The 27,779-nt window shown below is 41.7% G+C and overlaps 2 protein-coding genes across 2 annotated transcripts in view; both read left to right on the top strand.

Moving 5' to 3' along the window:
* The window catches only part of LOC128623007 (NACHT, LRR and PYD domains-containing protein 3-like), a 38,760-nt gene extending 34,640 nt beyond the window's left edge, over positions 1 to 4,120 (top strand). The window contains exons 10-13 of the mRNA XM_053649841.1: positions 246 to 419; positions 856 to 1,029; positions 1,518 to 2,120; positions 3,202 to 4,120. Coding sequence (XP_053505816.1) covers positions 246 to 419; positions 856 to 1,029; positions 1,518 to 1,530 — 361 coding nt within the window. The 3' untranslated portion in view covers positions 1,531 to 2,120; positions 3,202 to 4,120. The remainder of the gene's footprint in view (positions 1 to 245; positions 420 to 855; positions 1,030 to 1,517; positions 2,121 to 3,201) is intronic.
* LOC128623000 (NACHT, LRR and PYD domains-containing protein 12-like) overlaps positions 1 to 27,010 on the top strand; it is a 140,970-nt gene extending 113,960 nt beyond the window's left edge. The window contains exon 12 of the mRNA XM_053649826.1: positions 26,463 to 27,010. Within this exon, the coding sequence (XP_053505801.1) occupies positions 26,463 to 26,640 (178 nt within the window). The 3' untranslated portion in view covers positions 26,641 to 27,010. The remainder of the gene's footprint in view (positions 1 to 26,462) is intronic.
* Positions 27,011 to 27,779: the final 769 nt, after the last annotated feature.

Below are 27,779 nucleotides of genomic sequence, written 5' to 3'. Positions count from 1 at the left end.
CCACTATATGACTGGTTAAGGTTAGGAAGCACTTGATTTGAGCTACTGCAGAGTTTTCTATGAGCGGAGGACGAACTTTGAACATCAATATCGCTGTCGATCATGTTCATGTAATCGTGGCCAGTCAAAATCGTAATCGAGATCAATATTCGATTAATTGTGCAACCCTATATCATCTTTAAAGTAAGTCTTAAACCAAGATTAAATTCTTTTGATGAAGAGTATGCCATTGTGTCTCTCTACAGGTTGTGTAAGTGTGGTGTCTCAGATGAAGGCTGTGCTGCTCTGACTTCAGCTCTGAGATCAAACCCCTCACACCTGAGACAACTTGATCTGTCCTATAATAATGTAGGAGACTCAGGAGTGAAGAGTCTCTCTGCTGTACTGGAGAATCCTCACTGTAAACTGGAGATACTGTGGTAAGATCATATTTTAAATAATTAGTAATAAAACGTGTTCTAATCTTCATCCAACTCACAATAATAGACAAACACATTTGTATGAATAAAACAGTCACATTTAATACTGAATAAACTATTTACACATTCACAGTCTGGCTTTAAAAAAGTACATGAACCAGTGAGCTAACAACTTCTCCAAAAGCTATTTAGAGTCCGATCCTGTTTTAGGTCTGATAATGGACAGTCTGATCTTCTCAAGAAAGAACTGTTCATGTGAACGCTGATTAAAAAAAGAGATTTTGCTGAGATGTGTGAAGCGGGGAAAAGTTAAGACCTAGTGTGTGTTACTCAGGCCACAATAAGAGAAACTGTCTACGACCAGGAGGAAAGTCAGAGCTGTTGCTCCTCTGCCTAAGATCATGAGAGTGAACTGTGTCCTTGTGTCTCTGTACAGGTTGCGTGAGTGTGGTGTGTCAGATGAAGGCTGTGCTGCTCTGACTTCAGCTCTGAGATCAAACCCCTCACACCTGAGAGAACTGGATCTGTTTAATAATAAAATAGGGGACTCTGGAAAGAAGCTGCTCTCTGCTCTTAAGAATGATAAACATTACAAACTACAGACACTGATGTGAGTAATGACCTTTTTAGATAAATGCTGGAAAAATAAAAGACTAATTTATCCTGATTATCATTAGTTTGTACATTTCTCTTTAGTTCCAATAAATATCAGATTACCAGGTTAGGAACAAAACCAGTTTTATAAATGTCACTATATCCTATTTAATCAGAATTTGTCTAACAATTGTCTTTAATGCTGTTTTTTGTTCAGTAAAGTGTGTTGATTTAAAATTCATGTGAAGGTAGAAGACAGAGAGTCAGACAGATTCTACAAAATATCACAAATGAGTGCATGAGAGTGATTGTAAATGAACACCTGGTCTCCTTGTGACAGCCTGCTATCTCTGACTTCATACTGCTGCTTTTGTCTGAACAAGATGATTAGTTATAAACAGGAGGAGATGATGTTTCTCTTGGAGCAGAGATGATTACATGCTGTTGATCATGAAGCACCACAGTCCAGTTGATGGTTTTTAACTCAGATGTTTTTCCTTTTAGGTTCAGTGTGTGATGAAAATCCATGTGTGTGTGATGAAGACTCCGGTGTTCCTGCATTTCCATGTTGGGGAATAGAGAACACATTTATAAACACATCACTCATTTAATTATAACACATTAAACAGACTCAGAGACGTGAGAAGTGTGTGTTCATCATGCAGTGTATAATGACCTCTGACCCCTGGATAAACTTCCATGGACCTCAATCCCATAAAAAACCTGAGGGATTATTAGCAACAGCAGGTGAAAATGGCACATGACCTCGAGCTGAACCCAGTCAGTGGAAGAGAGAGCTAAAATGGGCAGTAACAGTTTCAAGACATTGGTGGAATTCTCACTTGGCATGATTGGCATCTGAGGAGTTTAATGAGTATTTAACAGGTATTTTGTAGCAAAATAATTTTCAACATAAATTTATGTAACAACCAAATATATTGTTACACTGTGTATTTTTGTAGAGAAAAGTAAATCATCCCAGCTGAGTCAACATCATAACCCAACCTTGCTGAGATAAAACAGTCCAGACTGAGTCGGTCCACATTGTCCTGGTGTGGATAAAAATGGCATGAAATAAACACGAGAGAGACCAAGTATGATTAACATGTAAGTTTATTGAGGTTCACAAAATAAGCATGAACAGCATGTAATTTTATTCAAAATTCACAGGACTAGTGGGGGTATAATCCTGAGGGGATTGGTAGGGAGAAAACGGGTGATAAAAGGGGGGTTCTGGGAATGTGGGATAGCTGACCGAGGTGTAATGAGGAGAGTACCTGGACTGGCAGGTGAGAAGAAGGAAGAATGGTCAGAGCCCAGATCAGAGAAGGTGACATCATCCTCAGACTGAAAGCTGGAGGGAGGGTCAGGCAGAGTGTCTGTTTGCGTCAATACACACATTCGCGGGGCAGATTCTGTATCTGAGGGGGGGGGACCCCGCATTTCCATTTCCAGAGGGGGTGTGAAGAACGTCAAGTAGCACCATGATGTCAGCAGTGAGATGCGCAAGCTGATAGTGAGTGTTCAGATCCAAATCCAGCCCCTCCAGTAAAGGAGAGAAGGAAAAATGACAACGGGCACCTAGACACACAGACACGTGCAGACATAACACACACACACACACACACACACACAGAGGCCTGTGCCGCCAGAAGGAAAGCAGAACATTATAACTTTATAAGAATAATAAAAGGATACATAAGAACATTAATAAAATAAATGAACACTATAACTTTATAAGAATAATAAAAGGAGTATTAAGATATTATAAGGATAATATAATGATATTATGAAGTATGGAGTACAGTAAAACACTTGCAAGCAGTATAACCAGATATGAAACAGAAATGTAGAGCAAATAAATTATAAACCAGAAATACAGAAAAATGTGAAAGAAACTTACTCATAATATACTTGGAGCTGGGGAAGAGTCTTGTCTCACGGGAAAAAGTCAGGAGTAATACAGACCTTAAAAAGGCCTTAATTTTTAAGAGAAACCAAGAGGGGCCATTTATAAGGATAGTTGAGTCACGTTGCCCCCGCGAGATAACTGTGAGACCAAGGTCTCTCCGAAATGTTGTGTCTTGTACCTCTTTCAAACCTAATGGTGGCTGGAAAAGGCTCTTTCCAAAACATACTGGTATTTTTGATAAGCTCTTTCTAAAAAATAATTGTATTCTTTGTGTAGAACACTGTATAAATGAAGGAGCCTCAGCTCCAGGTGTCAGATCACTTCTGAGAATTCTCATCGGTGTGGATCTCGTGTGGTGGAACGGAACCAATAAATCTGGAACCTTGCTTCTTCTCACTCACGGTTGGTGCCTTATTTTTCTATCTCCAACTGGATTTGCAGATGTGAGTATTTGCTTCTATGTTGAATTTTTAAGTGTCTTCAGGTAATAGGTTAAATTTGAGCAAGCAGTCCCCAGCGCTGGATTTCAGAATCGACCCAAACTGGGTTCTGTTTAACTCAGCAATTTTGGAGTACACTTTTTGGAGGAGACTCAACTGGGAATTAGTGTATATGAGCATAAACACCTTCTTTCTGTTGTGTATCAATCTGTTTTTTTTTACATGCTTCCCTCTCTCATCTTTTTTAGGCAGGTCAGTAGTAGAATCTTTTTTCATGTGTACATTGTAGACTGTTTTTTGACTAATTGAAAGCATACTTAAATAAAATGCCTTGTCCATCCTAAACATTTCACCTTTTACATTCAATTAATACAATTTTTCACTAACTACACACTCAGTGGTCATTGTGATATAATTATATTTCCTGTTCTGATATGGACAATACTCCATAGCACACTTCTCTCTTTCTCCCCATCAGCTGTTACTGTGAGGCAGATTTTTGGAACTACTGACAGATTTGTTTGCACTTTCACTTTGGATGAACTGAAATATTCTTTCCCTGATGCAGTATTTTGTGTTTTAACCATTCCCATGAAGATAGATTGCATGTTCTCTTTCTAGTTAGTTAACTTTGCTCATTACTAGTCAGCTGGTATCTTGTGCACAGTTTGTTTCAACTCAGGGCTGGGACAGATTATCCAATTGTGGGTTTTTCAATATTTAACCAATATAAATATTAAAAAGAGCTTGTGACTAAATCGTAACTCTATTGGATCCTAAGACTGTCAGGCAAATCCTCATAGCTCCACCCTTTTTCCATTTTGAATGAAGTGCAGCACGAAGTAGAGCTGAAGGAAAATGTCTTGGTTACGCATGTAACCCTGTTCCCTGAGAAGGGAACGTAATGTTGCGTTTAGCATAACTATGGGAGCGCCCTTGCACGCACAACCGGCATCTGAAGCTTGTGTAAAATCATGCCTCTATTTATATTCCTGCCATGATCAGGTGATGTGGCAATTAAGCGCGTCTCGTGATCTATATATATATGGCACCTGTGAGCCGCGCTGTCAGCCTTATTATCTTCATTGAGACTGCATGTCGGTTGTTTGTGTAACAAAAAGACACTTCATTTCTCCTCTATATTCTCTCAAAATCTCAAAACTTTTCTATCCATTTTTAAAAGAAAAGAAAAGAGAAAGAAAGAATGAGCAAGAGAGAATTCAGAAAGTGTGTTACGCCTTGCTCCCGTTTCATCACTGGAGGAGACGGACACGCTTTCTGTGGGAAGTGTTTAGGTGTGGAGCATGCGACGGCAGCCCTTGAGGGGGCTGACTGTCAGCATTGTGAACATTTTACGATTAGGCAGCTCCGCTCACGACTCGCTCTCTTCTCGTCCGAAGGGAGTTGGGTTTCAGAGCCTCGCGGATCTTGGCTGGCCTGGGGATCTCGTATGGATTTGGAAGAGGAGCCAGAGCCGAGCGCTGCTCTATCTCTTGCTCTGTCTTCCAGGTCCGGCTTTCATCCGTATACTAAACTACCTGGACGACTGGTTAATTCTAGCACGATCCAGGGAACTGGCGCTTCAACATCGAGATATTGTTCTCGCCCACATGAGGAGCTTGGGGCTCAGGTTGAACCTCAAGAAAAGTATGCTTTCTCCAGTGCAGAGGACAACTTTTCTAGGGATTATATGGGATCCTACTACGATGAGGGCTTTTCGATCCCCAACATGCATAGGCTCGATCCTATAAACATTGAGCAAGATAACACTGGGTCTGGGCATCCCCTCCAGTCTCCATGAGAGACTGTTGGGCCAACATCATACCATTGGGTCTATTGCACATGAGACCGTTTCAGTGGTGGTTGAAAAGTTCATCCGAGGATGAAACCTCCGAGAGTAATCAGTGTCACGCGGCGATGCCTGTGTGTTCTGAGTATTTGGAGGTGTCCCCAGTTTTTAGCCTCAGGTCACACTCTAGGGGCATCTCCTTATCGCAAGACGATAATGACAGATGCCTCCCTCACCGGCTGGCTTTCCTCCTCAGTTAAGAGGTCACCATGTGTTAGTTGTGACAGACAACACAGCGGTGGTCTCATATATCAACCACCAGGGTTGTTATATGACAGGGTACGTTCACGCCCCCTGTTCAGGCAGGCACAACTAATCCTTCTCTGGGCAGAGGGAAAGTTCTTGTCAGTAAGTGCATTGTACATTCAGGGCAGCCGGAATGTGGGGGCAGACATCCTGTCGAGGCAGGGGCTGAGGCCCGGGGGTTGGAGGCTCCATCCACAAGTGGTGGAGTCCATATGGTGGAGGTTCGGACAAGCAGAAGTGGATGTGTTCGCCTCCAAGGAGACAACACACTGCCCGCTGTGGTTTGCCCTCACTCCTCCCGCACCATTGGGGCTGGACGCCATGGTGCACTGTTATGCTAAACGCAACGTCAAGTTCCCTTTGAAAGGTAACAGCGATCTTTCCACTGAGGTAATGTGTTTTCAAGACGACCTCTTCTTTTTTGCAGTGCAAAGGTAAATAATAATCTGGATGTCTAAATAAGTACATCGTTTGTAGGTTGGAGTGAGTTTAATCTAGCATTTACCCTAGCAAATACTGTCTTAAAGTCTGTGCATAGCACTTCATGTTTTTTTTTCATGAGATTTTGGCCACATGTATTAAACAACATGAAAAACTGAGTGCACACGTAGATACAATAAACATTGTGTAAGCTGTAAGTTGTTAAAAACGTAATGTGGTTCACTTACTGCCTCAGATGCGGCTGTTTTTAATGACGGACAAAACACATAATATCTCCACATATGTTGGTCAAAAAACTTGTAATTCCATTTGAGCATGATTTTGGTAAAATGTTAATAATATAATGACACACGCAAGTGTCTGACCATATATAAAGTCAGAATACCAACTTTGACACAGTGTTAAATTGTTTAAAAATACAGGGTTTTTTAGTTTCCTGAAAAGTTACAGTTTTGAACATACAAGGTTTCTGCCTGACAGCGATGAGATACAGAACTTATTGTAATTAAATACTGAACACCATCACAAGAAACTGTGCTTCATCTTTGTCCTGCATACCAGAATGAAATAACATGAAATGTTTTTGGTTCAACTAAATAATAAGCAATTTTAAATGCTATAAAATTAAAGTCACTTATAAATTATTAAGCTTGTGTTTGTGAGGCCGCGGAGTTTGGGCATATTAGCCGAGCTCTAATTCTGTATAAATGGACACCTCGGGTGCTGCTATGGAGCAAATAAAAAATTCTATTTCATACTACCTACATTTTCAACTGAAATGTGTGCATGTGTTGGAGCTAGTGAGGTGGATGCCGAGACAGGGCCTGTTGAGGCTGGTGCTGCTCAGGGGCAGGGGCTTGGACTTCTGCTGTTATGGCCACCGATATTTTTTTTTTAATATGGGGGTAGCTCCACCCTTGGAATTTTTAAGTAATCTACATTAACTATTTTGAAAACAGTAACATCTTCTCTCAGATCTTTTACTTTTCCACTGGAGTGCCATCACAGTGAAAGGACCAAAGAGGTTTGCCTCCAGTTTGCCAGTCATCTTTTCTCTCTTGGCTTCTTACATTTTGTCTCCACACCTGGTCTCATATTTTTAAGGTAGGTTTAGGACCACAGTGCTTTATTCGCCTCCTTGTGCTCTCCTGCTGCCTTCTGACATTACCATGAACAATATCCGTGATTTGATCAAGGTGCTTTATTTCCTCAGCCACAACAACCCCAACACTGCTGTCTACCTGTGAACATGTTTTTACATTCTTTCATTTTCAACACTGTATCGATAGACCTAAAATTATATTTAGACATGAGTTTACCAACCATGAAGTGTTCTGGCACCTCTGTTGGGTACTAAGCCTATCATCAAACCTCATAAAGAATGAGGAGAACTGAGTCGTTATTTGTTTTTCGGTCCGCAACCTTAACATGACCGCGTCCAAGTACTCGTCCCAATTTTCAGGGTTTTTTTTGCTACCAGCTTGCTGAGAGCTCTAAAAAATATCAATTTTAACTGACAATAGGCATCTCCCAAAAAGAAATATTTATGGTCCCACTTGCATTTGCTGCTGTAAATTAAAGATCATTTGGTACATCTGACAATAATGTACATTAAGTATATAATGAATTCATATTAAATCAACCATTTGCCTCACCTTTGTATGGTACTGTTCATCCTCTCTACCAGTCCATTGGTTTGAGGGAGGTAAGGTGAACAATGGCTCCTTTTAATTTCTGAATTGGCACATACATTCTTGTTTATCTGTTAATATAAAGAACATATCATAATATCCATTATGCCAATATTTTCAATATGGTTTTGAAAGAAATTCTTTAAGTGAAGGTGAAGATGTTTGTAATAGGAAACCATGTTTGTAATTGAAGCATGGATCAAAACACAACTAAAATATTTTAGCAACATTTTAGCAAAAGTGCTGAATTCACAAACTCTGTGCCTTGATCTGTCAGTATCCTTTTCAGAAACTCAAACTGATGGGTAAATTTAATTATGCATTCAACCACCTCAACTACTGTTTTGGTACAGAGAAGATAGGCTTGTGGTCATTTAGTCACCATGACACATGTACTGTACTGTGTCCACCATCACACATGTACAGCTTACCTATCAGGTCCGTGCTGAGTAACTCAAATGGATGTGAGTAGTTATATCATACACTTTCTGTCAAACTGTCAATCAAAGTGTTGTGTGTGATAATTTATGACCCTCTGTGCTTCCCTGACTGGCAGGTCTGTAGGGGTGGTGAGGGGGGTAACCCTATGGAGTTTATCAGCTGGTCAATCTGGCTCCTTTGTGTCTGGGGGTGTTGTGGAGAGGTGTGTGTTGGGGGGAATAGCCCCCCTCCCAACAAAAGGTGTTTATGTTAATGAGTTTGGTTTTTGGTGGGGTGAAATACGTCTGAAAAGAAATAATGTTTTTAATATGGGGCTGTGTTTGTGTTACTTTGTGGCGTTATTTCGTTTGTGTAAACACATTGTTAGAAAAGCATGATGTTTGAATGTGTACATATATGAGTAGAATATTTGTTTTGTGAAATAAATGAAAACAAATGTTGATTATGTTTTTTAGGGATCCCGGTTTACCTTTGAATAAAAAGTTTAGGAGTTAAAGCGTCTTTTTTTAAAAAAGAATCTGTTTAAAAAAGAATCTGTTTAAAATAATCGTTTGTATTACATACATTCTAAACACAAACCTTTAGGATGTAAAAAATGATCAAAAGAGCTGTTTAAAAAGAATCCGTATTACTAGGTTTCCAAAAAAAAACACATAAAAACTTTAGGAGGTAAAAATGGTTAAAAGAGCTGTTTAAAAAGAATAGCACCTATTACACGGCTTCTAAACAAAGATCCTTACGAGGTAAAAATGTTAAAGTGCTGGCTAAAAGAATCTCCGTAATGTTTAAACTAGGAGAGAAGTATTTTCCAGAGATGTCTTCCAGTCGCTGTGTTAAGCAGTAATGAAGTTAAACGGAGACGCCTCACTCTCGCTAAACCCCGCCCACACATACGCGTTTTCAGACACGCCTCTCACTCTCTCTCTAAACACACCCATTCACATGTTTTCATCGTAGCCAGTACGTTCTGTCAAAATGTCAATCACGGCGGTAGAACTAGAGGGCTAATTTATGGCCTCGTCCTTGACAGGCCTGCGTTTCTCTAGGAGTGCTTAATTTATGGCTCTTTGTTTCTTCCTGACCAAAGAGTTTTTTTATGACTAGGGGGGGTCGTGATGTGATCCTACAGATTGTTTATGATAATGAGTGTCTGCGGGGGTGTTAATGGGGTTTTAAATAGCTTGTTAAGACATTATGGTTAAACACAGAAGACAGTCTGTAACTAACTGCTACAATGGCTACACCGAGAACTCCTAATATCTCTAGAAGACGGTTCTGCATCACGCCTATAAGAGACTCTGAGGAAAAGATTGAGGAGCTAACTTTCGCTCCGAGAAAAAACAACAAATGTATTAGTTTGTCAAAAAATCTTCGTGTGGGCGATGAGGTTGTAAAGGAGCTGTCGTTTAACCCCGAGCAGGGCGTTACCAACTCCGGAGATCCTCTCTTAAGACCGCCCTCATGCTGTGATGATTAAAACGGGGTGGCCTGTGTCACAGTTAAACACATATTACGAAGATGTCTCAAGATTCTACATACGCCTGCTACAGCAACACCCCGGAGACAGCGCCGGCTCTGCCCGACGACAACGCGACAACGCTAGAATCCACTCCGCAAACATACGACAACAAGTGGTTGGATAATTTCTGCAAGGAATTAGGATATCACAACCTAAGTTTCCTCACAACTCCGTACGGAATCAGCGGCTCTTTAACTGGCGCCTCGGCCTACATCGGTGTTGATGACACAGACGGCTGTATTCGATCTGACGCGTTCAAGATTATAAAAGCGACAGTCGTGGTCCTTCTGGAGCATGTTATCAATAAAAAACTGAAAGATCTCTGTTTGGGGTGCGAAGTGGATCATCCGAGTCAGCTTAGACACTCTTGTCTCTTCGAACCTGACGCGTATTTCTTTGACAAATACTTTGAGGAACTATCGCGTGATCTGCTCAAACCTGGGCTTAAACATTTCATCGCTCAAGCCTTGAGTCGGTTTGGTTTGAGGGTTAACCCCCAGAGAATTCAAGGATCGGTGGATGCCGTTCTACACGAGCTGCGGGACGAAGTGTACATCGTGCAAAGGCTTAACGAGGTCAGAGAGAAACTTGTGGATGTCAGCAGCGAGCAGATCGTCTACGATGCCGTGGACAGCTGGAAGGGAGTCACACCAACCGTTTGAGATGGGGAATGTGTGCAGCGCTACAGGATTAGCAAAGAGTCTGCTTAAACGCCGTATTAGGTGCGAGATGTCCGGTCTGTTGTACAAATGCCTTACGGACCGTGTTGGTGTATCCGTAGTTGTAAACGGATGCGATGTTGACCCGAGACGTCTAACAAATCTCGTGAATCAGATGTGTCTTGTGCGAGGTACGGTGTGTGATTGGACTGCTTTGGTACATATGTGTATTAACGCATGCGAACCGATTTTGGTTTCTATCACAAAAATACTAGATATTGTGACTGAATGTGGCAGACGTATTAGAATTGCAGACATTTTATGTATGTGTACGTATGTCTATGATGTGTGTGAAATTCTGCTGTCGAGAAATGACCAGACAGATGTCTGTGAAATAATAGACGCATTTATAGCGTATGTGGTTGACAAAAACATTGTGATGTGTATAAAATTCCTACACTCCCTCAATGATGTTGTATGATAACGTTTATGATCTTTTACTGAAATAAATACCAAGACGTTTAAGACCATCTGTGTTATTCTTTTGTGCTTGTTAAAGTGTCGACATGTCCGGAGACATGACAGCAGACCTGAAAAAAGTCTATTACACACCTTCAAATGCGGGGTCTTTTGGTGGTAAAAAACGTTTAAAAGACGGTGTTTTAAAGGAAACGGGTTCGTTTAACAGATAAACAAGTTTCGGATTGGCTCGCCGGCGAGGATGCTTACACGTTACACAGAACTGCACCGCTAAAATACAAAAGAAATCGTGTTTTTGTTTATGGTATTGATATGCAGTTTCAGGCAGATCTGGTCGATATGTCTGCATACGCCAAGGAAAACGACAACGTACATTTTCTGTTGACGTGCATAGACATGTTTAGTAAATATGCGTGGACTCGGGTTTTAAAAAACAAATCCGGTGTCGAGGTGTCTAAAGCTTTCCAATCTATACTGGATGAGGGCAGGGTGCCCCGTAAACTACAGACAGATAATGGGAAAGAATTTTTTAATAAACATTTTCAAAGCATGACAAAAAAGTACAACATACAACATTTTGCAACAGCCACCGATTTAAAAGCGTGCATCGTCGAGCGGTTTAATAGAACCTTAAAAGGGCGGATGTGGAGATATTTAACTGCTACAAACTCCAAACGCTATATCGATATTCTACAAGACATCACGGATGGATACAACGCCAGCTATCACAGGAGCATTAAGATGAGACCTATTGATGTGTCCAAAGAAAATGAATCTGCCGTGTATAAAAACCTATATGGATCTAAAGACGGCCCCGGCGTAACCCCTAAATTTAAATATAAAGTTGGCGACATTGTTAGAATTTCTAAAGTAAGAGGTCCGTTCACAAAAGGTTATAAAGAAAACTACACGCACGAGTTCTTCACTATAACAGAATGCATATCACGCGAACGTCCCGTCTATAGGTTGTGTGATTATGACGGCGATGTCATCGATGGTGTTTTTTATGAAGAGGAATTACAAAAAATATTTGTGAACAAAAACAAAACATTTAAAGTGGAAAAAATTTTAGACAAGAAGAAACAAGGTCGAAAAACAATGGTTTTGGTTAGATGGCTCGGATGGCCCTCAAAATTCGCATCGTGGATCGACCAGAAAGAATTGGTCGATGTACAGAACCCATAAAAACAGACGAAACCTCGTAGATGGCACACATTCATGTAAAAACCAACCATGACTGCTGGTGGTTTTTATGTAACGCTTCCCTGTAATGCCTCAAGGACCGTTTATCCGGAAAATAGTATCTCGTGTTATACAACTCGATTATCAAAAACTATCAATCTAAAAGGAGTATGGCAAGTCGGGTTAATCGAATTTGAATATCCGGTGTCGTGGTACACATTTAATGAGGAAGATGCTGCGTTCATTTTCAACTATGGTGAAACAACGAAGACTGAGAATCGGGTCACCGAATATAATATTGAAGGCAATATATCAAACGCATCTTACAGGTTAAAGACTGGATATTATGACGACGTCGTTTTTTTGATCAGGGAGATCAACGCGACTCTCACACAACGTGCGAGTCTCGGCTATGACCATGTTAAAAATAAAATTTTTCTCAAAGGCCCCCCGAAGACATCGCTGACATTTTATGGAAAGGTGGCCAACATTTTAGGATTAAAACCGGGGGTTGCTATTGAAACTACGGACCATGCTGTTGAAAGATCTGGCATGACTTATGCACCTTTTCAGGCTGATATTAACGCGGGGTTTTACAGTATGTATATTTATACTGATATCATAGAATACCAGAACGTGGGGGATTTCTACGTGCCGCTACTGAGATGTGTACATATAGAGGGGGAGAACCACAAGAATGTTAGTGTTAGATACGACACCCCACACTACGTATCGGTTAATAAATCGTCCGTCAGTGAGATAACCATACAGGTGAAAGACGATCAAAATCGAGACGTGCGCTTCAGTTACGGGAAGGTGTGTGCCAAGCTGCATTTTAGGCCTGTGAAACAATTTGTTTAAAAAATAATCATAATGGCATATTTCAACAATCACCACACAGACCCTTTGCGTTATGTCCAATATTACCAGAATCAAGCGGGGAATGGGCTCCCCGGTTATGCAGGGGGCGGAGTTATGTACGGAGCCGGGTTAGGGGGTGTGTTTAGAGGTCTCTTTAGAATGGCCATTCCTTTGCTAAAACGCGGTTTTAGCATAGCCAAACCACATCTTAAATCAGCAGCAAAAAACATACTAAGCGATGTTGTCAGCAATACATTATCGCATACGTTTAATAATAATAACAACAACAATAATAACACTCAAGATGGATCCGGATTAATGGTGATGGCTCGTAGTAGAACATCTAAACCGCCAGGGACTCGGAGGAGTGGCCAAACGACGAAGAAAAGAAAACATAACACCAAGAAATCGTCAGTTGTAAAACGCAAGCACAAGAAGACGCCAACCAGCTCTACAGCAAAAAGACCAAAGACCTGCGTTAAAACAATATTTTAGACCATGTCTTTACTACACAATATGTCAGAAGAATGTTTAAAAACCGAGCTGGACCTATTCACAGTACCATTAACACAGACCGTTATTGAAAAAAATACATATATAGAAGTACCACCGTTGTCAGCAATATCAGAAACATCACCTCTGGAGTTTTTTATAGCGGGGACTGGAGAGGATTATGTGGACCTAAACAACACCCTGGTTTTTTTGCGTCTCAAAATCACTAACGCAGACGGCACAGACATAGCAGACGGAGCCCCCGTGGGGCTTATTAACTATGCCGGATCTACGATATTTTCACAAGTGGACGTGTCGCTTGGAGACCGTCTCATATCACAAAGTTCCAACACATATCCTTATCGATGCATAATAGAGTGTCTCACCAATTATGGAAAAGACGCTCTTGAAACGCTGTTCTCAGCGGGGCTCTTTTACAAAGACACGGCCGGTCACATGGACGTAACGGACCCCGCTGGTGGTAATAGAGGTTTGACCAAACGAGCTGCATTTACCAACGCCAGCAACGTTGTTGAACTACTGGCCCCCATTCACAGTGACATATTCTTTCAAGAAAAACTAATGCTTAACGGCGTGGACATTAAAATTCGCATGACGAGGGCGAAAGATGAATTCTGTTTGATGAGGAACGACGCTGTGGCCTATAAACTAAACATCGTGTCAGCTTCACTGTTTGTGAAAAAAGTGTCGGTATCACCAGGTGTGAGATTGGGGCACGCGCAAGCATTGCTCTCGACGCCAGCCAAATACCCCATCGACAGGGTGTGTGTGAAAAACTTCTCAATCCCTGTAGGCTCACGTGTTTGTAATCAAGAAAACTTGTTCTTAGGAACTCTACCAAAATCCGTTGTTCTGGCTATGGTTGATAATGATGCGTTTACAGGCTCGTATGATAAAAATCCGTTCGCCTTTAAAAACTATGACCTAGAATTTTTGGCAGTTTATCTGGACGGCCAACAGCACCCCGCTAAACCTCTGCAGCCTGAATATGGAAGTGGCTCTGCGGTACGCGAATTTTACCAGTTAGCGCTGGCTTCTGGAAAGCATCTTAAAAATCAACCTCTAGCTATTGATAGGGAGGATTTTCTGCATGGGTATACCCTTTATGCGTTTAATCTCACGCCGGACGAAGACTGCAGTCAACACGTGTCGCTTATCAAGTCTGGGAACATTAGGCTAGAAGCACGTTTTGGACAACCTCTACCCCGAACGATCAACTTAATCGTTTATGCCATATTTGACAGCATCATCGAAGTGTCAAATCGCAGACAGATCCTGGTTGATTACTATTAATAGGCAGAATGGACACCATCCAGCTTACGGCAATAATGGATAAGATCTCATGTAACACCCATTTTCTCGGCGTACTACCGTGTGACCACCTACCAAAAGCCCCCTTGAGAAAATTACCATCCATGGTGATAATCAACACGCATCCTTCAGGACTCCCGGGTGAACACTGGCTAGCCATCTACATAAACGAGGTCGGCGTGGGTTGTTTTTTCGACAGCTTTGGTAATAAACCAGATGACAATCGTTTTCCACAGAATATCAAAAACTTTTTAAACCGAAATTCTAGAGTGATTCAACATTCAGCAGTACAAGTCCAAGATTTTTCATCAGAGACCTGCGGGCAGCATTGTGTGTTTTTTCTCTATCACATGGTGAAGGGACATGATTATGACCGAGTGCTGAAGATGTATACCGGCGATTTTATTAAAAACGACAAGATGGTGTCAGCATTTATGAAAAAACTAAAACTAAAAAAAGGTCTTTGTAATGAAAATGTTTTCAAATGTATTCGTTGTGTTCAGACAGGTGAAATGTTTATGTCTAACACTAGATATTTTCAATAAAAACAAAGAAAAGAGATTTCTTCTTCTTTTTTGACTCTTTATTATTATTATTATTAACATCATTATTATTATTATTGTTATACAAACACCACATACAGCAATACAGATAATAACAAGATCATAAACAAAAGAAAACTCATGGTTTAAAAACGTAGCCACTGACTCGTGTCAAGAGTGGGTGATTTGAATACAGGGCCATCTGAATAATTTGATTTTGCTGATGGTGTGCTCGGAAGTATTTTCTGCTTTTTACGCCTCTTAGACGAATTGGTTATAGGCGAAGTCGATTTGGTTTTGAAAGATTTAATTGCGTGTCTGACATAATGGTTTGGCACCGTTGAGTATGGTATGTTTAAAGTAGCAAAAGCCTCCAGAAATTCGAGCCAGCCGACAGGTCTTCGGGCATCGGAAATCTTTTGCGGAGCCGTGATGCCTTTAACTAAATCGAGCATATGTGAGCCGGGAATAGTTCTACCCTTAAACACAAACTCCCCCGAATCGTCCCAAGATGTGACATCTTTCATTTTAGACATCTTATCTAAAATGTAGCGAGCGTTTTTTACACTCCTCTGCGGAATATTCTTCAAAATATCCGCCGCTACGTTATCTAAACCGTCCTGGTGGTTTACGCCGGGTGGCGCAGACGGCTTTTCTTGTTCAGGATGCTCAGTCTGCATAGTCGTCAATGTTAATGTGCTGATTTCACGGTCCCCTTGTCTAGCGACTGTTAAAAAGCGCTGTAAAACGTTTGTGTACAGCTTCGCTTTTTCATAACTGTCCAAGTCAGAGCGGTGCAAGATATTTCTTATAGCAATGTCCAAATCATTCTCCACGATTTGTTGAATAGATTCGCGTGCTGTCCCGGTCTTTAGTTTGTCCAACTGGTGCTGCGGGACTAAAAACATTTTCTCTGCGTGCTCCATTCCCTCTGTTATCTAGATGCAATCAGGCTGGAAATGAAAGGGATAGCCACGCTTAAGAGCGGTAGAAGAAAGCCCCCCTGTTGATTTATCACACGTCTCTTTCTTTTAACACCAACAGTCTTATCCGCTACAAATTTGATCACGCTTTTCCTTTTTCTGAGCTTCTGGTATTGTTGAGATGTGAGAGGTATATTGCCGTAGAGAACGTTAAGAGCTACTTCACACAATGTCGCAATGAGCTCGTCTGTGGCAGTTTGTAAAATAATCCGTCTTTGTTTGGGTGACGCTTTTAATAATATTTTTAAAAGCGGCAGGTTTCTACAAAGTCTGGCAGACATATCGCTATCTTCTTTTCTGGAGATATACCACAGGGTGTGGCGCAAGTAAATCTGTTCTGAGCCGATAGTGTTCGGGAGTTTTTGTTTTATAATCAATCAGCAGATACCCGAAAGGCTTGCTGGTTGCGTCTCGATAACATTCCATAAAAAATTTTGTGTTGCCGGGATACATTTGTCTTCCTAGAACACTGACTTGATTAGCATCTCGGGGATTTTTAAACAACATTAGATAATTTGTGTTTAAACTGATGGTCCTACTGGATTTCCCTTGGCAAAATAAATTCTGCACAATATAAATAGCGCTAAGATTTCTATGATGTACATATTGGGTAAAGACCTTCTCCACTTCGTTGCTCCCGCTGGCCTCTTTCATCAGATCATCGAGGATTAACAAATTAACCGCGTTGGCCGGAAACAGAGCATCATCATTCAGAGTCTGTGGTAATCCTTCAACAAATTTTATTTTGTACATTTTCAACAATTCATCATACAACGGTTGCCAACAATCATAAATATACACAATATTTTCAATTTTTTTAGAAATCAAATGTACAGCATTTTGCAACAACATTTTTACAAAATATGACTTCCCCGAGTTTGAAGGACCGCTTATCACACACGAGAAAGGGTGATGTAATCGGAAATCAAACCCCTCTGTGTCTCGCACACCCCTATGTCCAAAGAGATTGTCAGAAGCCATATGGGATCGTTGTGAAATCTGGGAGCAGTACGCGTTTGTTGTACACAACCTTAAACTTTTTAACAACTGACCTGTTGTGTAGTGTGAATTGTTTTTTATTACGTACAATGGTATCTGTGTATGCCAGTATATGACGACTATTATCCTCCCCCACGACGTAGTGATCGACAAGTCCAATCAGGGTGTCTAATCTAATGGCTTTTGAATTTACTGCGTTGAGCGTGACACCTTTGGCTTTCATGCAAACCTTACCCTTCGCAGTGCGGTAGCCGTATGTTTTCGGGCCGCCTGAACAAAATTCTACAATATGATCACCAGCTCCAACCTCGTCAGTTAAATTACCGAGATAGGGGCCCAACGGAGGTTCCCAGTCGCCCTCTCTAGATGTAAAGATCACACTGTCTATGTCACTGTACAACAGCCTGTCACCCAATTTGTCCATTAATTCGTAAAGTTCTAGACGGGCATGAGCTGTTGTGAAAGCCCCAAGAAAGATGTTGATGTCGCGAGTCTGCCCCCCTTTCCCATCCGCATAACACCACTGAATTAGAGCCACGCTGTCTGAAACGAAGGAAAAGTGTTTAACATCATACCCGTCACCGAATATGTGCTGTGTAAATTGTTCCGGATCCGAAATTAACTCTGTACACGGCAAGTTTTCACGCATGGAGAAACGACCCCAAAGTGAGTTCAGCAGAAGTTTGTTAATAGAACGCCGTGCTGGATTGCGACTTATCTTACCGGCGTCCATCTTAATCCCCTCTTTCTCAAAGTAGTCTGAGATGTAGGATTCCTTGTCTGCGTCTGTCATAACGTGTGCGGGGAAACCGCTGGCCTCTTGTTTATATTGTAAAAATGTTTTAACATAATCACAAAACAAAGTTTCTGACCGTTGTGGAAAATGCCACACCTCGTCCACGTTCGTTACAATATAACCCTTTTCCACACCTTTTAACAGCTCTATGCTGACCCAACACCCTGAAATAGCTCTTTCCTCATCAGTATGACCACACGGGTCTGTCTGATTCTGATGTTCGGCGCATGTACGACAAAGTGGAAACATAAGCTTACCACCGGTCCTATAGGGAAGGACGGGGTGAAGCAGTTTTCGCGGTGGCAGTACTGTAGCCTTGACAAACCCATAATAATTTTCAAGAGGTTCAAAATCCTTGAAAATTATTTGTGGATGTCCTATGGGGTAACATTTTTTGGCCTGGCAAAAGGGGTACAAACTTGTAAAGTCGACATATCGTATTTTTTCACTATTGTGGGCTTTGTGATACAATTTGTACGCGTTAGTACGACCACCGAATAGCGCGTTGCGTGGTTTCAATCGTTCAGGATGTATGTAAGTGGACATAAACGCCATTACAGCGACATCGTTCTGTTTAGCGTTATTCCAATCACATTCCCACATCACCTCAACATCGAGACCATACGCCTTTTCCAAAATTTCGACCTTATCATCAAACTGTCTTCTGAGCAAACCGTAGGGCACTTTTGATAACGGATGTAAATGGTTTGGATTATAACGACATTCGTGCCTGTGAAACATGCATCCGTTGAATTCGAAACCATATTTGACACCATCCTTTTCATAATAACCATCGAGATGATATTTTCCAATCACCATCTCTCCATGATTTAAAGCGTGCTGAATGTTCACGCCTCGTGTTGTTTTGACATATTCAAGCCATTCAATGGAAACGGCTGAATATGTCTTGTTCTGATTTGTGTATGCATTGTTATGGGTCAGAGCTAGTGTGTCTTTTGGTAGGTAGTGGGTTTTATACACGGCCATGCAGCACGCTGCTAAAGTGGTGTATCTGAATGGGTCGAGTTTGGTACATTGTATGAATTCGTCACGGTACTTCATGCATGCCTCACGGAGCAAAACGACATCGTTCTTGCCGTACATGGCGAGCTCTTTTTTTAAATCAAAAACCTTACCCGACACCGTAACATACCACTCATCAAACAGAGCCCTCTCTTTGTCAGACATTGTCTCATAGCCGTAGAAATGCTTATCAGGGTATGGGCCTACGTAGTCTTCATTTTCGGTTCTATTGAACAGATGTGGAAAATGACCTTTCTCAGCACAGGTTAGATTTAACGCGGCGGATGTCATGGACAGACGCATAGGGATGAAAGAGTAGCTATCGATGAAACGTTGCTTGAATGTCTTATCATACATTAAGATGATCCGACAGCCTTGCATAGTAATTTGGAGTGTTAGCCCTGCTTTTGCAAAATATTCCAATAGTATAAAATTGTCAAACCCTGAAGCGTTGTGTGCAACCCATGTGTAATTCTGATAATGAGGCTGTCTAAACTTTTTAACAAGTTGATCTATACAGTCTGTACCAGCGGCTGTGAACTCTTCCCCTTTAAATGTAATGGCGCATACGAAATTTGCCACGTGTTTACCGTCCGTGTGTTGTGTCTCAAAATCATAATAAATGTATTTGTCGCTAGGTGGTTCCATTTTTATCGGCTGTATGAAACATTGGTGTACTCCGTCATTAACCAACTCAGCTTTACAATGGATACAGTGTTCTGCAGGGCACACATGTTTTTTTGGTACTGCTCCGTTGACGTGATATCGCCTATTACATTTCTGACAGTATTTAGTGACATCACACTGAGCGTACTGTTGTCCTGTTTGCGTTTGTTTATGCGCGTTGTAACAGTAGGTTGATCTGCAGTACCGCAAACAATCGTGACATTGCCTCGTTTTGCCAGCGTATTTATGACAATCAGGTGCATTACATACATCGCAAACGTATTTACACCTGTGGTCTCTGCGGCTAGTAAAACCACGATAGCAGTATTCGCACACGTATGGTGTACCGATGAATGCTTTTAGGTTCTTAATCAAGAAATAATGTTCGTTGTGTAAATACAAGAACACGGTCTTATTATGAGGCTCGTCATTGTTCGTAAAGTGTTCCAACAGACCAGAACATGTCCTATGGAACACCACTATTTTAACATGTAACAACCGTTCAAATCGTGTGATGTCATTAAACCCTATCTTTTGTTGTACCGAATACCCTGCAGTTTTCTGTAGAGACGCTGCTAACGACTCGAGTTCACCACATGACGCATGCGGTTGTAGAAAATGGGACAGACAGATCGCAAAACACAGATTGTTAGATATGTTGTTGGGACAGAACAGATTCATTCTGTTTCTGGCAATCACCTCGTTATGAGCTAAATCACGTATCTTTCGATAAGCACCACCGTGTTTACCGCGAGCTATAGACACGTACAGATCTAGACATTCATCAGCCCGTACGTCAGAATTACTCTGCATAATGTTCTCTAGTTGTTGTGTGAATATGTGCAAATCGTAATCGTTGTCAGGTGACAAGACAGCGTTAACGTCAGAGGGTAGACTAGGGCCTCTCAAGGTAATGTTGATTAAGCCCCCATCGCCGGCCAGCAGTCTGGAAAACGACACTATTTCAGACATGATATCATGCAGAAATATAGCGTACGCTGCCAGGTCTGGAGCGGTTATCACACGCATGTTTATACGACGCCGTATCTCCAAACCATTAAATCTGCGTCTCGGTACCACCGTATAATCACCAACAGACCCACCCTCTCTTACGATAGACTCAATAGCGGCTTCGGATAACCCAAAATTTGCTTCCGAAGGATTAAACGATTGACTGTCCGACCCGCACCCCACCTGCTGTGAATTTGAATCGCTGTCTAACAACGAATTAGAACCGATGTCTAACAACGAATTAGGCAGCAGCTCTGTTTGAACCTCAGCCATTGATCTAACAATGTTTAATAAGTCCAACAAAGTATCGGTGGTAGACTGCTGTCTATTCAGATCCTCCATTGTCCGAATTAAACCCTGTAACGTCTCTGTATTGCAACGCTGTTCAAAAGTACACAGACCATCGTCGTCGCATCTTCTAAATTTAATTGCAGCTCCCAGATTACACGAGTTTTCACCACACCGCTTTGACATTTTTATTATTGAAACAAAAACTAGTAAAAATCACACACAGTAAACCAGATACACACCAGCAAGTAAACGCACCACACACACACACACACACACACACACACACACAGGGGTATAAAATACTTATTGTACAACTCACCCGAGTTTCTTGTTTTTAACTAACTGTACAAACTGTTTTAACAATTCCGCCGTCAGGTGTTGATTGTGATCAACGCGACGAATCTCCCCAATAAGACGCCTCTGGTTTGCTATGATTTCTTTATGTGTGATGGTATGTTTTTGTAAAGTTTCCACAAGACTTTGATTATAAAGACGCTGATTCTTCTCTATAATGTCCAGACGCTCGGTGACGCTGGCAAAAGTCTTTTCAAAACCAGCAATACGGTCCTCGATGGCCTTGAACCCGGTTCGTATCACCTCCACCGAGTCTCTGTTATTGTCTATAACATCAGTAGCATCGCGACCAAATGCTTCTTGGTTTGAAGGCAGATCGTCTCCGGGAACCGGGGTAAATACACATGCGTCCCACGAATCTAACAGCTCCTGATTCCAGTTCAAACAAGAGTCTATAGTGCTCGGTTCATTCACAGCTGACTCTGTTTGGGGAAAAAAACACAAAACATTGCTTAGGATACCGGCACTAATTAGGATGATGAAACACTCTTTAAAAAAATAAAATAAAAAAATAAAAATACATGCTACACACAGTCTGTCGATCGTGGGGGAGATCTTGATCGTTTACGTTTAGACGTAGCGACACCCGCGCTGTGGACCTGCGCGACTGTTTTACGCTTGGCTTTTCCAGAGCTCGTTGGTATACCGCGTTCAGTGGAAACCGCAGCACTATTTTTGAACTCGGGTGCAGCGATCTTATCTACAAGATTTGACAAGCCTTGAACAGTAAACAAACGAACACAATACGTAAGAAAACATCTTAAACCACTTTTTAAACATATCAGATAAATATCTCGTTATTACAGATCTTACCCAGCACGGGGTTTTCAAACCTGACTCGCGGGACTTCTGTGTTCGACCCTTTGTGAAAAAAAGAAGTAAGAGCATTAAACACATACACATCATACATAGGATCGAACAATTATAAAGAATAACAACGCACATACCGCTTGCCTTGTTCAGAAACCTGATTTCGTCTACGATGTCCGGGATAGACACAATATCATCATCACCTGTAGCGTTAGATACCTGTTTTATTCACCACAATAAACCCATAAATTCGTTTATAAATAAAAACATTCTTAACTATGTGTAATAATAATAATAATAATAATAATAATAATAATAATAATAATAAAAACAAAACACTTACTGTTACGACAGACAGCCATCTCCTCTTTGAAGTATTCTCAAAAATAAAATATAAAGCTTTAAAGGTGAGTTAAAACGAGAATCGACGATTCGCCTAAAATTACACAGCGCTCTGATACACGGCCGCGATCTTAGAGACTTCTGCGTAACTGACCCTACTTTTAAACATAAAGCATACCTATTGTAGGGTGTGTCGTAAAGCAATTAACACCCCCGCAGACACTCATTATCATAAACAATCTGTAGGATCACACCACGACCCCCCAGTCATAAAAAACTCTTTGGTCAGGAAGAAACAAAGAGCCATAAATTAAGCACTCCTAGAGAAACGCAGGCCTGTCAAGGACGAGGCCATAAATTAGCCCTCTAGTTCTACCGCCGTGATTGACATTTTGACAGAACGTACTGGCTACGATGAAAACATGTGAATGGGTGTGTTTAGAGAGAGAGAGAGAGAGGCGTGTCTGAAAACGCGTATGTGTGGGCGGGGTTTAGCGAGAGTGAGGCGTCTCCGTTTAACTTCATTACTGCTTAACACAGCGACTGGAAGACATCTCTGGAAAATACTTCTCTCCTAGTTTAAACATTACGGAGATTCTTTTAGCCAGCACTTTAACATTTTTACCTCGTAAGGATCTTTGTTTAGAAGCCGTGTAATAGGTGCTATTCTTTTTAAACAGCTCTTTTAACCATTTTTACCTCCTAAAGTTTTTATGTGTTTTTTTTTTTCGGAAACCTAGTAATACGGATTCTTTTTAAACAGCTCTTTTGATCATTTTTTACATCCTAAAGGTTTGTGTTTAGAATGTATGTAATACAAACGATTATTTTAAACAGATTCTTTTTTAAACAGATTCTTTTTTAAAAAAAGACGCTTTAACTCCTAAACTTTTTATTCAAAGGTAAACCGGGATCCCTAAAAAACATAATCAACAATTGTTTTCATTTATTTCACAAAACAAATATTCTACTCATATATGTACACATTCAAACATCATGCTTTTCTAACAATGTGTTTACACAAACGAAATAACGCCACAAAGTAACATAAACACAGCCCCATATTAAAAACATTATTTCTTTTCAGACGTATTTCACCCCACCAAAAACCAAACTCATTAACATAAACACCTTTTGTTGGGAGGGGGTCTATTCCCCCCAACACACACCTCCCCACAACCCCCCCAGACACAAAGGAGCCAGATTGACCAGCTGATGAACTCCATAGGGTTACCCTCCTCACCACCCCTACAGACCTGCCAGTCAGGGAAGCACAGAGGGTCATAAATTATCACACACAACACTTTGATTGACAGTTTGACAGAAAGTGTATGATATAACTACTGACGTTGCATTTAGCATAACAGTATATGAACGCCTTGCGCGCGTGACCGGTATCTGAAGCTTGTGTAAAATCATGCCTCTACTTATAGGCCTGCCATGATCAGGTGACGTGGCAATTAAGAGTGTCGCATGATATATATATATGGCACCTGTGAACCACGCCGCCAGCCTTATTATCTTCAGCGAGACTGCATGTCTGTTGTTTGTGTGACAAAAACGCTTCATTTCTACTCGATATTTTCTCAAAATCTCTGAACTTTTCTATCCCTTTTTTAGAGGAAAAGAGAGGTGAGTAATGAGCGAGAAAGAGTTCAAGAAGTGTGTTAAGGCTTGCTCCCGTTTCATCACGGGGAAAAGTGCACACTTTCTGGGTGGAGTGTTAGCGGTGTAGTATGCGATGGCAGCCTCGAGAGGCTGTGCATGGTAACGCCTACATTAAGCAGCTCGGCTCGCGACTCGCGCTCTTCAAGAAAAAAAAAAAACGGAAGCTGAAGCGAGTCAGGTTTCAGAGCCTCGCGGATCTGGGCCACTGCCGAGGCAGCCAGCCGTCTCAGGTTCGGGGGATCTCTTATAGATCCCCGGATGGATGTCACTCTGGCTCCATTGGGACTCCAGGGCATCTGTGTACCAAACTACCTGGACGACTGGTGAATTCTAGCCCAATCCAGGGGACTGGTAGTTCAAAATCAAGATGTTGTTCTCGCCCACATGAAGAGCTTGGGGCTCAGGTTGAATCTCAGAAAAGTATGCTTTCCCCGGTGCAGTGGACAACTTTTCTAGGGCTTATAGGATTCTACTACGATGAGGGTGTTTCTATCCCCAACATGCGTAGTGTCAATCCTATCAACACTGAGCAAGATAAAGCTGGATCTTGGGAGACTTTTGGGGTGGAGTCCACACATGTGGCCGAGGTCACATCTGTATGCTGCTCCCCCCATCGCTCTGCTCCCACAAGCTCTAGTGAAGGTTCGCCAAGACAGTCTGCTAGTAGCACCTTTTTGGCCAGCTCGAACATGGTTCTGAGAGATAATATCCCAGCGAGATGGCATTCCTTGGGAGATTCCCGTCCACAGGGATCCACTGTAGACCCAGTAAACTGCGCAATAGCTACAGTCCTGGAGTTCTTACAAGAACGTTTCTCAGCAGGCTGGGCTCCTTCTACAATCAGGGTTACTTGGCCGCCGTTTCGGCCAGCCATGCCCCTGTTGATGGAGCCTCTGTGTGGCAACATCCTCTGACTTCGAGGTTCATGTGTGGTGTCAGACGGCTGAGGCCCATCTGCAGGCTACGCATAACTTCCTGGGACCTTCTGTGGTCCTGGAAGGTCTGTCAGGGGCCCCATTTGAGCTCCTAAAGTCAGCCTCTGAGAACCTTCTGACTCTGATGGTAGCTCTTCTACTGGCCCTGACATCTCTCAAATGAATAGGAGATCTACAAGCTCTCTCTGTTACCCCTTCCTGCCTTGACTTTGCCCCTGAATTGGTCAAGGCCTTCCTGTATCCTCGGCCGGATTATATTCCTAAAGTGCCTACATCGGCTGCCCACCCTGTGGTGTTGCAGGCTTTCTGCCCTCCTCTGTTCCTCACACCGGAACAAGAGAGGATGCACCTGCTGTGTCCAGTAAGGGCTCTCTGTACTTACGTCCACTGCTCCGGCCAGTGGTGTAAGTCAGAGCAGCTACTGGTCTGCTTTGGCAGAGACAGGAAAAGTGATGCTGTGTCAAAGCAGCGCATTTCTACTTGGATAGTGGAAGCAATCTCTAGGGTTTACGACACGCAGTCTCGCGACGCCTCTGAGCATAAGAGCTCATTCCACTAGGCCGGTCGCCTCCTTGAAGGCTTTGTTCAAAGGGGTATCCTTGCAGGATGTGTGTGCGGCTGCAGGGTGGTCTACGCCCCAGACATTCATTCATTATTACAGCCTGGATATTCATTCCACCCCGGGCTCGAGTGTCTTGCAGTGACCCTCGGGCTTGGGTCTTTTTGAACAGGCGGTACCCTCATTATGACAGAGTGGGTATTCTCGTTCCCATACTGTTATGCTAAACGCAACGTTGAAGTTCCCTTTGAAAGGGAACGTCGGGGTTACGCATGTAACCCTGTGCCCCCGAGAAGGGAACGAGATGTTGCGTAGCTTTGTCATACCAGGGCAGGCCTGTGAATTGCGTCTTCACTTCAAATAATAGAGGCTGGCAGCATGGTTCACAGGTGCCATATATATCATGCGATGTGCTTAATTGCCACATCACCTGATCATGGCAGGTTTATAAGTAGAGGCATGATTTTACATAAGCTTCAGATACCGGTCATGCACACAAGGGCGCTCCCATATTGTTATGCTAAGCGCAACATCTCGTTCCCTCCTCAGGAAACAGGGTTACATGCATAACCCAGACGTTTTCCTGCATGCGGAAATTCCTGCATGTTTCTATTGTACTGCTCCATCCTAAACCCTATAGGAGAATCCTGCACAGTTTATCAATGTGTCCTGCAGGATATCATCATCCTAGGATAACAGCAAACATCCTGCAGAAAAATGAAAATCCTGCAGGTTTCCTGTACCGTTTTTTTTTTTTTTTTAAAGCGCACCACTGAACAGTTGTAATGTTTTGGTCAGTAATAATTATGTCTTTTGATTGGTCAAGTGAGAGCAGGAAGTCCAACATGAAAGACACGTCATCATCATAGCAAGTAAACCAAGATAAAAATCTGTTGATGAAGAGTGTCATTGTGTCTCTGTACAGGTTGTGTGGTTGTGGTGTCTCAGATGAAGGCTGTGCTGCTCTGACTTCAGCGCTGAGATCAAACCCTTCACACCTGAGAGAACTGCATCTGTCCTTTAATAATGTAGGAGGCTCAGGAGGGAAGAGTCTCTCTGCTGTACTGGAGAATCCTCATTGTAAACTGGAGATACTGGGGTAAGATCATCTCTCTGAGAGTTGCATGACCTGCTCCTCAGTAAGACACATTCTCTAATATTGAGACAGAAGTTTTAGGTTCATCATCAATGTCCTGAGGAGGAATATTGTTTATTTTCACTGCACACTGATGATTTGTCACAGAGTCTTTGGGTCAGATGTACATATGTGAGAAACTGCAGCACAGAACGTGACTTGATGCGACTGCAATGTGTCTGAAATTACTGTGAAATTTACTAAAACATTGTAACTAATCACACGAACTGCACCTGGGACACAAACTAAATGCAATGTGTGAGAGCTGCAGGGTTTAAAAGCAGCAGTGAAATTATCTCAAAAATGAAATTATTTCAAAATGATCTCAAAAATGGAGTTTGGAAACTAAAATCAGAAGTTAATGCCATAGGACTGAAAAGGTGAACAGTTAAATAAATCAAATTAGATTTTTTAATAAAAACAAAAAACTGTGGTAAAGATACTTACAAAAATTTCAAGCTACAGTGACAATACTTTTGTTGTTGTTTTTATTGTTCTTAAAGCTGAAATAGTGTTTATTCTGTCTGTGAATGTTTGTTTAGTACGTCTCTGTCTAGCTGCTATGAACACGGTTGCCAGATCTGTGTTACAGAAGCAGCTCAATAGATGAACAGTATTAAAACCATGTAGTTTTCCTCAGTAGTTTTTTCACTAAGATCCTACAATGGTCTCGTATTATTCCACATGTTATAATAAATAAAGAATGTCTATGAGTAAACCCACTGACTCAAATACATTCATATAGTAACACAGAGCTGAAGTTGAGAACAGGATCAATAGGTGTGTATGAGAGGAGATCACAGTGCATGCTCACTACTTTGTTTTAATATACAGATATCATTAAAATAATGTAGGTAAAAATGTCCAAACTCCAATCCACAGGCAAAGAAATCAATCCATGCTGGTGACTCAAAAGTAGCTCAATTCCTCATTAAAACCAGGGACCTGGCAACCGCTCCAACAACACACATAGTGACTGATTTACACCTGGTTTCGAGAGGAGCACAAAATAACGTGTAAAACTGACGACTGCTAATCTCAAAATATTTATTAAATTGAGCAGAATATGTAACTGTTACACTTCCAATGTTTATACACTTTTTTGGT

This window comes from Ictalurus furcatus, chromosome 19 (genome assembly GCF_023375685.1).
Source record: "Ictalurus furcatus strain D&B chromosome 19, Billie_1.0, whole genome shotgun sequence".
NCBI classification, from domain to species: domain Eukaryota; kingdom Metazoa; phylum Chordata; class Actinopteri; order Siluriformes; family Ictaluridae; genus Ictalurus; species Ictalurus furcatus.
This window is presented reverse-complemented; position numbering and strand designations above follow the sequence as displayed.